The 16,210-nt window shown below is 35.6% G+C and overlaps 1 protein-coding gene across 2 annotated transcripts in view; it reads right to left on the bottom strand.

Moving 5' to 3' along the window:
- Positions 1-16,210, bottom strand: part of antxr1a (ANTXR cell adhesion molecule 1a) — a 370,977-nt gene that overhangs the window by 284,456 nt on the left and 70,311 nt on the right. For both annotated transcript variants that reach the window (XM_056463050.1, XM_056463048.1), the window contains exons 16-17: positions 15,847-16,014; positions 8,930-9,010 (exon numbers count right to left, since the gene is read on the bottom strand). In XM_056463050.1, the coding sequence (XP_056319025.1) occupies positions 8,930-9,010; positions 15,847-16,014 (249 nt within the window). The remainder of the gene's footprint in view (positions 1-8,929; positions 9,011-15,846; positions 16,015-16,210) is intronic.

The raw sequence follows: 16,210 nt of genomic DNA, 5'->3' as shown, positions 1-16,210 counted from the left end.
CATGCTCATTTTTTTGGTTTGGACTTCTCCACCAATCACGTTGGCACTTTTGTTTATGTGCCCGGAGCTTCTGAAGTTACAGTAAACATCACTTTGAGGTGCTCTAGCGTAAAATAGTTCCCAGTTTCTATGAGGTAAGATAAACGTGGAGCTGTTGTTTTCATTGGTGTCTGAACACAAAGAGCTGTTTGATAAACGCAACAGCAGCTACAATAATGTCAGTAGGATTGGATAGCAGCAACTAGGATTTGATGGTGAGTTTCATTTCACTTTTCTTTGCCAATGAAAAACGCCTAAATTTGAATGCAGAACGACGTCTCGAAAAACACTGACAATAAACGCAAGTGAAAAGCGCCCCGGTGTTTAAGAGCCTTTAGGCACGCACCCAAACTACCACTTTTGCTAAAGTAACATGTTGTGTGTTTTACTACAATATATATAATTGTAGAAAACTTAGCACAGTATTTTGTTCATATTACTACAGTTGCTGTATCATCATAGTATTTTTGAGCGAGATGCTAATGGTCTGATCCGATTGAATGATCTATGCTAAGCTAAGCTACAAGTATTTACACCAGAACCCAGAGATCAGCCGGATGGATTCAGAAAAGGTAAAATTTGGGAAATTGCGAAATGAGCCTATTTTTATCATCATCATCATTATTACTACTACTACTACTACTACTACTAATAATAATAATAATAATAATAATAATAATTGGAATGTTTCTTTAGCTTAGTTTATGACATTTTCATGAGATATTATAGCTATGTAACTCCTCTGCATCAGGTACCAAGTGTATGTCTATCAAGATCAGAAATTAACAAGAAAAACTGCCACCCAAAGTGAACAAAATACCTTAAAAAGCATCTAGATATTCATTCATTCATTTTCTTTTCGGCTTAGTCCCTTTATTAATCAGGGGTGGCCACAGCGGAATGAACCCCCAACTTATCCAGCATATGTTTTACGCAAAAAAATTGTAATAATATCAATAAGAATCTAAATATGACGAATAATAAGAAGTAAAAACACAGGTAATTGTAGATATAGAAATATACACCCACCAGCCACTTTATTAGGTACACCTGTCCAACTGCTCGTTAACCAAATTTCTAATCAGCCAATCACATTGCAGCAACTCAATGCATTTAGGCATGTAGACATGGTCAAGACGATCTGCTTCAGTTCAAACCGAGCATCAGAATGGGGAAGAAAGGGGATTTAAGTGACTTTGAACGTGGCATGGTTGTTGGTGCCAGACTTGAGATCTCACAGATCTCAATCCAATAGAGCACCTTTGGGATGTGGTGGAACGGGAGGTTCACATCATGGATGTGCACCAGACAAATCTGCAGCAACCGTGTAATGCTATTACGTCAATATGGAGCAAAATCTCTGAGAAATATTTCCAGTACCTTGTTGAATCTATGCCACGAAGGATTAAGGCAGTCCTGAAGGCAAAAGTGGGTCCATCCCGGTACTAGTAAGGTGTACCTAATAAAGTGGCCAGTGAGTGTAAGCTATAGCTATAGAAAATGAGAACAGATATTAACTATTTAAAATGTTAGATATGAAGAATATATAGAAAGTAGAACAAAATATAAAACATCTTAGCTATACAAAAACAAACGTAGAAAACTTAGACGTGTTTCTAACAAAGTACCTGGTGCATAGATAGGAAAGAGTGTATTCTACAGTGTATTCTATGGGTGGTTTGTCAAGCCCACTCACCTGCATGGAACACACTCAGAGCTAAACAATATTCATTCATTTTCCTTCAGCTTAGTCCCTTATTTATCAGGGGTCACCACAGCGGAATGAACTGCCGACTATTCCGACATACGTTTTAGTCAGTGGATGCCCTTCTAGCAGCAACCCAATACTGGGAAACACCTATACACTCTCGCATTCACACACACACAATCATACACTCAAGACAATTTTTGTTTACCCAATTTTCCTATACCTTATGTCTTTGGACTGTGGGGGGAAACTGGAGCACCCGAAGGAAGCCCACGCCAACATGGGGATAACATGCAAACTCCACATAAAAAAGCAAACTGGCCCAGCTGGGACTCGAACCAGCGACCTTCTTGCCTCAACGACACCTCTGAGCCTCCATGCTGCCACGGCACGATATATTAACCCAATTCATTTCTAAAATGCAGTAAATAACCTGTGATAATGTGAGAAATCTTGACTGTGGATAAGAAACTGATATTACTGAGGTCTCATTTCTGCAGGTACAATTTTGAGAGGAAGCTGTCATGACCCAAATATGATAAGCTCAAACCTAGCTTGGACAGCCTTTACCTATTGTGCCCCATTATATAAGCAGCATATGTTAAAGCTGGCTTCAGATGCTGGAATCTTCAGATGGCTTTGCCAGACAACAACATCCCTATCCGGCAGCATAACTGTCTGTGTTTGCTTTACGGCGCACAGCTGTTTGTCCGCTGTAATGTTCTGCATGTGCGCCTTTATCATCACTTTAACTACCACTGCACCAACTCTTGCAGCTTTTGGAACATTATTGCTTTTTAAAACTTGTTTGAGGTATATCAGGGGGCGGCACGGAGGCTCAGTGGTTAGCACTGGCACCTCATAGCAAGAAGGTCGCTGGTTCGAGTCCCGGTCATTTCGCATTTCTGTGCTGAGTTTGCACATTCTCCACGTGTTCGTGTGGGTTTACTCCGGGGTTCCATCCACTGTGTAAAACATATGCCGGATAATTGGCGGTTCATTCCACTGTGGCGACCCCTGATGAATAAAGGGACTAAGCTGAAGGAGAATGAATGAATGAGCTATATCAATTTGACTGGTTGCTTTGATTTAGTATTTGTCACATGACAACTCTAGGAAAGATTTAATATAGTAATAAATATGTGTATGGCAATGTTGATGTGTTTGGTCTTGGCGGAATAAACCTGCTACGCTGCTGCTGCTGCTATATTATGGCAGAACAAATACAGAGAGTTGCTACTGCCAGTATGCTCACACATGCAGTCTGAGAATGTAATACACTGCAGTGTCTCTTTTCATTATTTCTTCTGAAAGTACGGTGGCTGAGAGAGCTCATACATTAGTTAAGAAAACACATGCGAATACAAAAACACGCTTGCAAATTTCCACAATATATGCAGGGATCATTTTCATGTCCTGCGCCATGTTGTTTAAATTTGCAGCCATTTGTGCGCCCATGTATGTTCTGGTGTGAAAAGTAGGTGTGTGTTAGGGGCGGTTCACACAGCACTTTCCAATGTGCTACTTTTCTATTGTTTTTCAATGTAAACATGCTTAACAAACATGTGTAACCGTTATGCTCACATCTTGTGTTTTTCGAAGTGCCATGTTTTTTTTTTAGACGTTTTTAGACGTTTTAATTAAATACGAAAAAGTAATGGATTAAATAAAAGACATGGATAAATATGAAAATACCTATATGTCTGTACTACGCAGCCTTGATTTACACTGATTGCTCCTGCAAGACTGTAGTACTGTAGGTTCTGCTAAAACAGCCGATCGTTTTCATCTCTACAAAACGTGTGCTGCTCTATTTTACCAAAATAAAGTAAGAAGGTCCAATGTCAACAGAACCATTTGGACTTAACACCATGTGCTGAGGGTGTTGTCATTTATAACTGAAGCAAACTGCAAAACTCAACACCCACACCCTGGTTTTCTCCAGGGATCTAGCCTAGTAGCTCTAAATGTCATATCCCGCTGTATGTTTGGAGGACCAAACTGTGAGTCACATTTGGCTTCAGCTTTTGACCTACTCCTCTTAAAGGGACAGTTTATCACCAAAAAAAAGAAATTTCCTCACCATTTATTCACACTCAAGTGGTTCTAACCTTTTATGACTTTCTTTCTTCTGAGGAACTTAAAACAAGGTGTACTGACGAATGTTGTGGAACAGCAGCCATTGACATCCATAGTAGGAATGAAAAGTATGGCTTTTCCCCCCAACATTCTTCAGAATATCTTGTTTTGATAGAATATAGAAACACAAACACGTTTGAAACAAGTAAAAAGTGACTAATTGATGACAAAAGTTTTATTTTGGGGTGAACTATCCCTTTAAGTCAATTTTAGTTAAGTTTAGCTAAGTGTTACAACAATTTACTTGTGTCACTGAGGCTGTACCCCTTAAAAAAGGGACATTTATTCTTAAAGGATGTATTTACGTTTCCTATTATGAAAAACCCTCTCTATGTTTAAACTAAATAATGTAAAAATTCTATTATTTAGGGTTAGGTTAGGTTAGGGTTACTGTGCGTTCACACCGAAGATGGCTAGAGCATCAAAGTTCGCTCTGGCCGCACTGACAACAACGCCGTCTGCCTTCCCTGCTCTCCTGACAAGAGAACCAAAGAATCAAAGTTCAAAGTTCTGTGTTTTCTGGATTCTGATTGGTTGCCGCTGAACTGCGTCATAGCTCATAGAGTTATACCATAGAGTTGACTTGATTACAACTCTCCTCAATGCCCACACTGGCAAAGATCACTGCACCACTTCTCATTGTTGGCTCCCATTGAAAACGAATGACTTGCAGCAACTTTGAAGCTCTCGCCGCCTTTGGCGAGATGATCCCAAGGTTTCCATATCCTGGACCAGGCCGTATCCTGAGCAGCTACTGTGGTGGTCATGGAGGAGTGGAGAACATGAGACTGATTCCTGTGACGCTCCAGAGACAGACGAGTCTTCGCTGAGGGCAGCTTCCAGCCTCCGCCACTGAGACTGCAGCTCTGCACAAGACGTTTGGCCAGCGGAGAAATTAAAATGGTCGTGCCCAACTGAGCCTGGTTTCTCTTAAGGTTTTTGCTCTTCAGTGTTTGGACTCTCAGTAGTGATTATTAAACCACACTGAGCTAAACTGAACTGAACTTAAACACTACAAACTGAACTACACTGTTCCTATTTACTATGACCTTTTATGTGAAGCTGCTTTGACACAATCTACATTGTATAAGCGCTATACAAATAAAGGTGAATTGAATTGAATTGAATTGGTGTGAACGCACAGTTTGCTTTAGGTGAGTGTTATTATTACAACAGCGAATATTGAATTAATTACTGAGAAAGATTTAGAAAACAGATACAGAGACAAAGAGAATACCCATAATACACTGGACATATCTCTAATCTATCTTCAAAAAAAACAACTTGTTGCGCATGAGCAAAGCAGTGATGATGGTATCGACTTGTTTGTTTGCGGGAGCAAGAATTCGAAGACTAAACATTTAGCTGGAGATCGTTTTTCTGCTTTCCAGTAAATCAAATGGTGCGTTTCCCAAACAATGACGAAACTCTAAACTACCATAGTACGATGTATTGTTAAGGAAATAAACAATGTAGTGACAAGTGTTTCCTGAACTCTGTAGGTGCTGGAGATGCATAGTCTGAGCTACGTTAAGACGCTCACCAAAGAGGTGAAGTAACAATTTCTTTAGAATCACAGAATAAGGATGAGTTTTGAGAAAATTAAGTCTAAATAAAGTCTAATCAATGCACATTAATAATCAAAAATTGAGCTTTGATATATTTACAGTAGAACATGTACAAAATATCTTCATGGAACATGATCTTTACTCAATATTCATATGGTTTTTGGCGTAAAAGATCATTTTTAACTCATACAGTGCATATTTGGCTATTGCAAAAGTATATATCTGTTCAACATGGTCCAGGGTCACAAATACTGTACATTTCCTCTGTTTATTTTCCTGGTGCAGGAGAGCCAGCAAGCGCAGGTGGACTTATACTCTCGGTCTGTTGTTCTTTGTTCAGGCGAGGATTGAAAAATTGTTTAAAAGAAGCACGAACTGAAAGCAAATACACACTACAGAGAGGAAGCCAAGTCCTGCAGCATTTGTTGTTGTTAACACTTGTAATAATTATTTGGCAATGTTGGATAAACATGACTAAATGAATGGATAGTTCATTATCATCATTTATTAAACCCTCATGCTTTACCAAATCATGCAAGTCTATCACACAAAAGGAGATTTTATGTTCTTATGCAACAAAAAAATCCCAAACAAGCACCAAAAAACGTTTTGAAACTAAACTGAACAGAAATCTACGTTGTCTACATGGTAAAAAAGATTTTTTTTAAGAGAAACAGCATTAAAAAAATGAATTTTATTCCCCTCAGTGTATGCTGTGTAACACTCCATCATTGTTTGAGTCTGGTTTCCATTTCCTGTCAAGCTGTAGAATGGTCCTGTATTCGGCTCTTCATTTCTGCTTTTCATCACTTCAGTAAAGCCAAGTCATATTGAATTAACTGACAGTTATAATAGAGATTTAGCAGTCGGACTGTGAGAAGTGGATCAAGAAGTGTCCGTTAAGATCTTTTTTTTTTCTTTTTTTATATATATCATTCTTGAGTGAATGCTGGCGGAGATATAAAAACAACTGCCATTTTTAAAAAGAAATTAAGTGAAAATTAATACCTTGACAAACTATGTGCAGATCATTTAAATGACCATTTAAAATCCCATAACACTGTATCCTATATTATTATTGTTATTATTATTATTATTATTATTATTATTGTTATTATTATTATTATTATTATTATTATTATTATTGTTATTATTATTATTATTATTATTATTATTGTTATTATTATTATTATTATTATTATTATTATTATTATTGTTATTATTATTATTATTATTATTATTATTATTATTATTATTATTATTATTGTTATTATTATTATTATTATTATTATTATTGTTGTTGTTATTATTATTATTATTGTTATTATTATTATTATTATTATTATTATTATTATTATTATTATTATTTAGAACACTATCCTATATTATTATTATTACTATTATTATTATTATTATTTATAACACTGTATCCTATATTATTATTATTATTATTATTATTATTATTATTATTATTTTGAACACTGTATCCTATATTATTATTATTATTATTGTTATTATTATTATTATTTAGAACACTGTATCCTATATTATTATTATTATTATTATTATTATTATTATTATTTAGAACAGTGTATCCTATATTATTATTATTACTATTATTATTATTATTATTATTATTATTTAGAACACTGTATCCTATATTATTATTATTATTATTATTATTATTATTATTATTATTATTATTTAGAACACTGTATCCTATATTATTATTATTATTATTATTATTATTATTATTATTATTATTATTATTATTATTATTATTTAGAACACTGTATCCTAAATTATTATTATTACTATTATTATTATTATTATTATTATTTAGAACACTGTATCCTATATTATTATTATTATTATTATTATTATTATTATTATTATTATTATTATTATTATTTAGAACACTGTATCCTAAATTATTATTATTACTATTATTATTATTATTATTATTATTTAGAACACTGTATCCTATATTATTATTATTATTATTATTATTATTATTATTATTTAGAACACTGTATCCTATATTATTATTATTATTATTATTATTATTATTATTATTATTATTATTATTATTATTATTATTATTTAGAACACTGTATCCTATATTATTATTATTATTATTATTATTATTATTATTATTATTATTATTATTATTATTTAGAACACTGTATCCTATATTATTATTATTATTATTATTATTATTATCATTATTATTTATAACACTGTATCCTATATTATTATTATTATTATTATTATTATTATTATTATTATTATTATTATTATTATCATTATTATTTATAACACTGTATCCTATATTATTATTATTATTATTATTATTATTATTATTATTTAGAACACTGTATCCTATATTATTATTATTATTATTATTATTATTATCATTATTATTTATAACACTGTATCCTATATTATTATTATTATTATTATTATTATTATTATTATTATTATTATTATTATTATCATTATTATTTATAACACTGTATCCTATATTATTATTATTATTATTGTTATTATTATTATTATCATTATTATTTATAACACTGTATCCTATATTATTATTATTATTATTATTATTATTATTATTATTATTTATAACACTGTATCCTAATTTGACTGTCTACACCAAAAGCAACGCTACCTGACAGAAACATTTAAATACCAGCCACTGCTTATAATCGATTTAATACACATTAAACCTCTTTAACATTATGAATAGGCTACTGAGTGACCGATTGCACCAAATCTCAGTTCTGATTTTCTTTTTCAAACCGTCTGCTAGTTATTTTATTTTAAAGATCTGAGGTGAATCTGCTGCTGCTTTCAGTAGTACGGCAATAAATGTCACTGTAAAATTGTATTTAAACTCACATTGGGAGCATTGAAAAAAAATTGAATAAAGCCATACCTGTCAACATTGGGATGAGAAAATAAGGGATACGCTCTCAACCATTCTGATTAAAGAGCAGCGAATGAACCTCTCATTTAGATTTTTCATTTGATTACAATAAATAACAGAGGCTTCACTTTAAAAATGGGGGGGGGGGTAATAATTCTGATTTCAACTGTGTGTGTATATATATATATATATATATATATATATATATATATATATATATATATATATATATATATATATATATATATATATATATATATATATATATATATATATATATTATATATATATCTTTTCCATGATGACAGTAAATAATATTTGACTACTGTAAATATTTTCATAGTTTAAAAGTTGTTATAACTAAAAATCTTCTTTAAGTTTCTACTGAGGAAGAAAATCTCACATGCAACTGCATTTTTTCCCATTTCGGATGCCAAGAGCAGAATAAAACAGCTGTACTTGATCGAATAGTGCTTTAAGTCTGGAGCACTATGATGAAACATATTACTGTAATGAATCTGTTAAAACAATAAACAGTTTTACCTTGTCTCCTGGTTGTGGTCGCATGATTGACACCCGATCATATCCTTTCTTCAGAAGTACCCACAACGCATCTAGTTTTCCCTGTGTATCAAACACATAAAAACACATCAAAATCACAACTAAAAACGAAAGCTGAACTCTCCATCAACACTAACTAACTTTCCATCCACCAATTTCTATGCGCATTTTGGACTATTTTCACTGGTGCTTCCAAATATTAAATTTAATAAGCTTAGCAATACGCTTTTCAAAAATTTTGGACTTTGCTATTACCTCCAAGAACCGTCTTGTAATGTAATGTAATGTAATGTGTATTTATGTAGCGCATTTATTGTGTATGGCCATACACCCAAAGCGCTTCACGATCACAAAGGGTTCTCTCTACACCACCACCAGTGTGCCGCATCCTATTGGATGATGCAACAGAAGCCACAGGACAATGGTGCCAGTGTGCTCACCACACACCAGCTATAGGAGGAGTGGAGAGAATGATAGAGCAAGTTCAGTGGATGGGGATGATTTGGAGGCCATGATGGGTAAGGGCGGATGGAGGGAATTTGTCCAGGGTTACACCCCTAGTCTTTACAAGAAGTGCCATGGGATTATTAATGACCAGAGAGTCAGGACCTCGGTTTAACGTCTCAACCGAAAGACGGCGCTCACTGACGGTATAAGTGTTCCCTTCACTGTACTGGGGCATTAGGACTCACGCAGAACGCAGCTTGAGCGCCCCCTGCTGGCCTCACTAACATCACTTCCAAAGTCTTAAGTCTTGAGCGGCTATGGCCCAAAACAGCAGGTCTCGCACCTTCATAAGCCAGTTATGACCAGGGGTGGACTTAGTGATTTGGGGGCCCTAAGCAATGTCAGGTATTTTTGAAAAATAAACTTAATATTAAAAAGTATATATATATATATATATATATATATATATATATATATATATATATATATATATATATATATATATATATATATATATATATATATATATATGTCTATATATATATATGCATATATATATATATATATATATACATATATATATACACATATACATATATACATATACAAATATACATACATATATATACATACAATTTTGCAAATATAAATAACACTGGCTGGTAGTGTATTTGATAGAAGCGCTGCGCCAAGATTATAAAATACACTCGCACCTCACTCAGTGTGAAAGGAATGTTCCATTAGGGCCCCCGTTTAAAAATAAAAATAATGTTAAAATCTTAACGGTTATATACAGATTTTACAACATACGATAGAAAATGTATAAAAGAGCTAAATGACTAATATAGGCTTCTTGGCATTGGTCTGGGGCCCCTAATTCCCCAGGGCCCTAAGCGGCTGCTTACCTCGCTTATTGGTTAAGTCCGTCCCTGGTTATGACTGTTCATTGCATTTCGTCTTTGTCTTCTGAGACGCAAGTAATCTATTATATAAGAAAAAGGACCCACAATGGCTTCTCCTACCACAGATAAATAAACTTTTCTTTTTGGTATTTGACACCAGTTTATTAGGAAAAGACGATTTTGTTCTCTTTAACTTCTTAATTTGCAAATGTTAAATCATTTTATAATTTTAATTTGCATCTTTGGATGGAAGCATAGCTGTTGCCCTTTACGTCTTAATAATGTTCCTCATACTTATAAATCATTCAAATCTGACCACATTTCTAGAACTGCTCGATCTTGCAGATTCGCACTCTATAACATCAGAAAGGTCCGACCCTTCATATCTGAACATACAGCTCAACTTATTGTTCAAGCTCTTGTTCTCTCTTAAATGGATTATTGCAACTCTCTACTAACCGGGCTTCCAGCTAATTTTATCAAACCTCTTCAGCTGCTTCAGAATGCAGCAGCACGAGTGGTCTTTGATGAACCCAAAAGAGCACATGTCACTCCGCTACTCACCCGTTTGCACTGGCTGCCAGTTGCTGCTCGCATCAAATTCAAAGCTCTGATGTTTGCTTACAAAGCGACCTCTAGCTGTGCTCCTTCTTATCTGCTCTCACTTCTGCAGATATATGTGCCCTCCAGAAACTTGCGTTCTGTGAATGAATGTCGCCTCGTGGTTCCATCCCAAAGAGGGAAGAAATCACTTTCCCGAACTCTCACAGTCAATCTGCCCAGTTGGTGGAATGAACTCCCTAACTACATCAGAACGGCAGAGTCACTTGCTGTCTTCAAGAAACGACTAAAAACTCAACTATTTAGTCTCCACTTTCCTTCCTAATCTTAACTACCTCTCTGGCTATACCACTAACTCTATCTCTCTCTCTCTCTCTCTCTCAAAAAAAAAAAAATTACTAATGCTTTGCTTCTTAAACTTTACACACCTGAAACTTGCCTATAGCACTTATTCACTGTTGCTCTTATAGTTGTGTAAATTGCTTCCTTGTCCTTATTTGTAAGTCGCTTTGGATAGAAGTGTCTGCTAAATGACTAAATGTAAATGTAAATCTGGGAAATAGGTTATATTAACAAAGTGATTCGTGAACTCAACTCCCCACATGTTGACTTTCTGCCTTAGTGTCAAATTAATGGGCAAAGCTGAAAGCCAGTTAAATCTGCCCTATGGTTATTAATATCAGCTTTCTAATCACTCTCAGCTTCGACAAAACATCCTTATTGCGCAACAGTGACTGTTTTTGCCAAAAAAAAAAAAGAGGTGGAATGGAAGATTAATCAGTGAAGAGATAATAACACATACATGTAAATGTAAAGTACATAAATAACAAATAAACACATGAGGTCGAGAGATAAATAAATAAAAACAAAATAAAAAGGAAGATACTCAAAGCAGGGGGGAAAACATTGGCAGCATTCAGAGCTCTTGGACGGCAGGGTTGAGAGAGGTGAATTAAGGGAAACCTGGTTTTCAGTGTAATAAAATGCTGACTCCACAGGCCCAGTTTCTAGGATGTCGCAACAGTTTCTGGTGTATATTTCAAATCCCCAAGCTATGATTCATAAACGACCGATTTCAAGGATTGACATCTCAGGTCATGTTTTTAGACATATTAATTCAACAGAAGAACTGCATGGTGGGAGGCTGCTCATGTATGACTGTCAGCAGTATTAGTCTCAGTTATAGCCTTGGAGTTGTATTGAATGGAAAACAAACAAAATATACACAGATGAGACAAAGCACAAAGACCAATCTGAGGTGAAATGAATACCGTTGATTATCACTAAACAAAGCCATACAGTATATTAGATGTCAAGCAAACAATGAGCTCTTGTATTCAGTGCGTTGGATGCAGGTGAAGGAATAAAGACCTGAGCAACTTTGACAAAGGTCAAAAACCTGATTATAAATTATTGTTTCTTACCTATAAAGCTTTAAACAGTCTAGCTCCTGTTTATCTAACCAACCTTTCATCTCACTACTATCCAACATGCTCTATATTATAATCTGAAAACTCAGGGCTTCTGGTAGTACCCACAATAGCAAAGTCCACTAAAGGAGGTCGAGCGTTCTCATATATGGCTGCTAAACTCTGGAATAGTCTTCCTGCTAATGTCCGAGGCTCAGACACACTCTCTCAGTTCAAAACTAGATTAAAGATTGATCTTTTTAGTAAAGCATACACACAATGCATGCCCCAGAGGAAATATGATTGACCAGCCTGATCTCACGAGAAAACGTACGTATTTTACTTTTTTTCTGTTTAGTGGCTAATTCGTACGAATTCACACGAGTTGAGTCGTACGAAATAGTACAATTTTAAAAAAGAGGCGTGGCACCTAACCCCACCCCTAAACCCAACCGTCATTGGGGGATGAGCAAATCGTACTAAATTGTACGAATTAGATCGTACGAATTCATACGAATTAGCCACCAAATCAAAAAGTTACGAATTGCTGTGAGATTGTGTTGGATTGACAGGTAAAGCAACCAATCACATTGTTTTGCACCACACCATGTTTAGGAGTGTGGAAAAAAGGTCTGGTGTGCAATACCAGACAATCCCAGCCTGATCTCACGAGAAAACTTACGTATTTTACGTATTGTCAGTTTAGTGGCTAATTCGTACGAATTCACACGAGTTCAGTCGTACGAAATTGTACGATTTTAAAAAAGAGGCGTGGCACCTAACCCCACCCCTAAACCCAACCGTCATTGGGGGATGAGCAAATCATACTAAATTGTACAAATTAGATCGTACGAATTAATACGAATTAGCCACCAAATCAAAAAGTTACGAATTGCTGTGAGATTGTGTTGGATTGACAGGTAAAGCAACCAATCACATTGTTTTGCACCACACCATGTTTAGGAGTGTGGAAAAAAGGTCTGGTGTGCAATACCAGACAATCCCAGCCTGATCTCACGAGAAAACGTACGTATTTTACGTTTTGTCAGTTTAGTGGCTAATTCGTACGAATTCACACGAGTTCAGTCGTACGAAATTGTACGATTTTAAAAAAGAGGCGTGGCACCTAACCCCACCCCTAAACCCAACCGTCATTGGGGGATGAGCAAATCATACTAAATTTTACAAATTAGATCGTACGAATTAATACGAATTAGCCACCAAATCAAAAAGTTACGAATTGCTGTGAGATTGTGTTGGATTGACAGGTAAAGCAACCAATCACATTGTTTTGCACCACACCATGTTTAGGAGTGTGGAAAAAAGGTCTGGTGTGCAATACCAGACAATCCCAGCCTGATCTCACGAGAAAACGAACGTATTTTACGTTTTGTCAGTTTAGTGGCTAATTTGTACGAATTCACACGAGTTGAGTCGTACGAAATAGTACAATTTTAAAAAAAGAGTCGTGGCACCTAACCCCACCCCTAAACCCAACCGTCATTGGGGGATGAGCAAATCGTACTAAATTGTACGAATTAGATCGTACGAATTCATACGAATTAGCCACCAAATCAAAAAGTTACGAATTGCTGTGAGATTGTGTTGGATTGACAGGTAAAGCAACCAATCACATTGTTTTGCACCACATCATGTTTAGGAGTGTGGAAAAAAGGTCTGGTGTGCAATACCAGACAATCCCAGCCTGATCTCACGAGAAAACGTACGTATTTTACGTTTTGTCAGTTTAGTGGCTAATTCGTACGAATTCACACGAGTTCAGTCGTACGAAATTGTACGATTTTAAAAAAGAGGCGTGGCACCTAACCCCACCCCTAAACCCAACCGTCATTGGGGGATGAGCAAATCATACTAAATTGTACGAATTAGATCGTACGAATTAATACGAATTAGCCACCAAATCAAAAAGTTACGAATTGCTGTGAGATTGTGTTGGATTGACAGGTAAACAACCAATCACATTGTTTTGCACCACATCATGTTTAGGAGTGTGGAAAAAAGGTCTGGTGTGCAATACCAGACAATCCCCATCTTCTTTAGATATTTCTGCTGATCTCCCAGAATTGAAGTGAGAGGGCAAATAACTGGAACAATTGGATCTATATAGAAATTTGTATATAGAACTCTTATTTTGAAAACTGGACAGCCATTAGCTCTTGGGGTAAGTCAATTCAAAAGTGTCTTATCTGTTTACATCTTGTCAGAATGCAAAATTTTGAAGAGTCAGGTTATAAGCTTATTCAGTGCTACCACAAAGCAGCATAAGGTCTCTTTAACTGTATCTGTTTTAGTTTAACATGTATATTGTGACATTTTTCATCTATGTTTGTACTTTAGAAGTAGATACGTAAGTGTAAGTTTGTAATGAGGCAACAAACACATGTAAACTGTTGAGTATAAGTGTTTATTGCACAGTTATGCATGGTGTCATATCACTCAGCTCTTACTGTAAAGCAATAAACTACATTAAACTCATCTGTTTATGCGAAGGTTGATATTAAATACTGCCTGTATTTTAATGCATGATAAACCCATAACTCTAACTAAATTTCTGTCAGTCCCTTTGGTTGGGTATAATTATAGTTTATATTTTATTATAGCCTATATTTTATCCAGCACAGGCTCAGGGAAGGGGGTGGGCGGGTCAATCGCTAAAATTGGTTGGGTTTAGGGAAGGGGGAGGGTGGGTCAGTCGATCTTTCGCTTGGTCAGTCAAAAAGTCTGTAAAAAAGTCTGTCATTCAGCGGCCTCTGGTGGGTTTACGCGTGAACAGCAGGCGCGAATGGCACTCGCAAGGGAAATTTGAGAACTCAAAAAGCGTACACAGCGGCCTCTCGTGGATTCACAAAAACAAAAACTGCAGAAAACGTACTGCCGTGACGTATTTCGTGGTCTACAGAAACGTCTGTAGAGGTACGTTTTCAGAATGAGCCTGGGTCGAATATATTTTGATCAAAGCTGTAACAATTGACTTCCATAATAGGAAAAATGAACACCATTGAAGTCAATGGTTACAGATTTCTAGCTTTCTTCATAAATGTTTGAAGTCACTTGAGGGTGAGTAAATAGAAAGTACATTTTATTTTTAGAGTGAATTATCTCTTTAATGGCCATCTCTAAAGATACAGACTGAATCATTCATTCATTCATTCATTTTCTTTTCGGCTAAGTCCCTTTATTAATCCGGGGTCGCCACAGCGGAATGAACCGCCAATTTATCCAGCACGTATTACACAGCGGATGCCCTTCCAGCCGCAACCCATCTCTGGGAAACATACACTCACTCACACTCATACACTACAGATAATTAAGCCTTCCCAATTCACCTGTACCGCATGTCTTTGGACTGTGGGGGAAACCGGAGCACCCGGAGGAAGCCCACGCAAACGCAGGGAGAACATGCAAACTCCACACACAAACGGCAACTGACCCAGCCGAGGCTCGAACCAGCGACCTTCTTGCTGTGAGGCGACAGCACTACCTACTGCTCCACTGCATCGCCTACAGACTGAACATACAATGTTTTTATAATTCCTTTAAAATGCAGTATTGTTCTCACCTTTATGGGCGAGTACCATTTTCGAGGGCCTGGTGGTTTCCTCATGCCATTATTTAGGATGCGAGCAGGAGTAGCTTCGAACTCTTGCTCTGGCATTTTCACCCTCGCGTTCTTCGCCTTTTCCAGTTTAGCGCCCTCCTCGGTTGAACCCCTCTCACCCCAGCGAACCTGAAATATTACATGTTATGAGACTAAAATAGAATTTGCATGATGATATATGTTGATAGGTTTAGATAAGGTATATTATTTTTAATCAGAGACAAAGATGTGATAGTAACAATCAAATAAATCCATATATGTAAAGACAACAAATCTAATTAGTTTGAAAATGAAGTTATGTGTAACAAAATGAAACGACGCAGTG

The sequence above is a fragment of the Danio aesculapii genome, chromosome 8 (assembly GCF_903798145.1).
Source record: "Danio aesculapii chromosome 8, fDanAes4.1, whole genome shotgun sequence".
In the NCBI taxonomy this organism is placed as follows: domain Eukaryota; kingdom Metazoa; phylum Chordata; class Actinopteri; order Cypriniformes; family Danionidae; genus Danio; species Danio aesculapii.
This window is presented reverse-complemented; position numbering and strand designations above follow the sequence as displayed.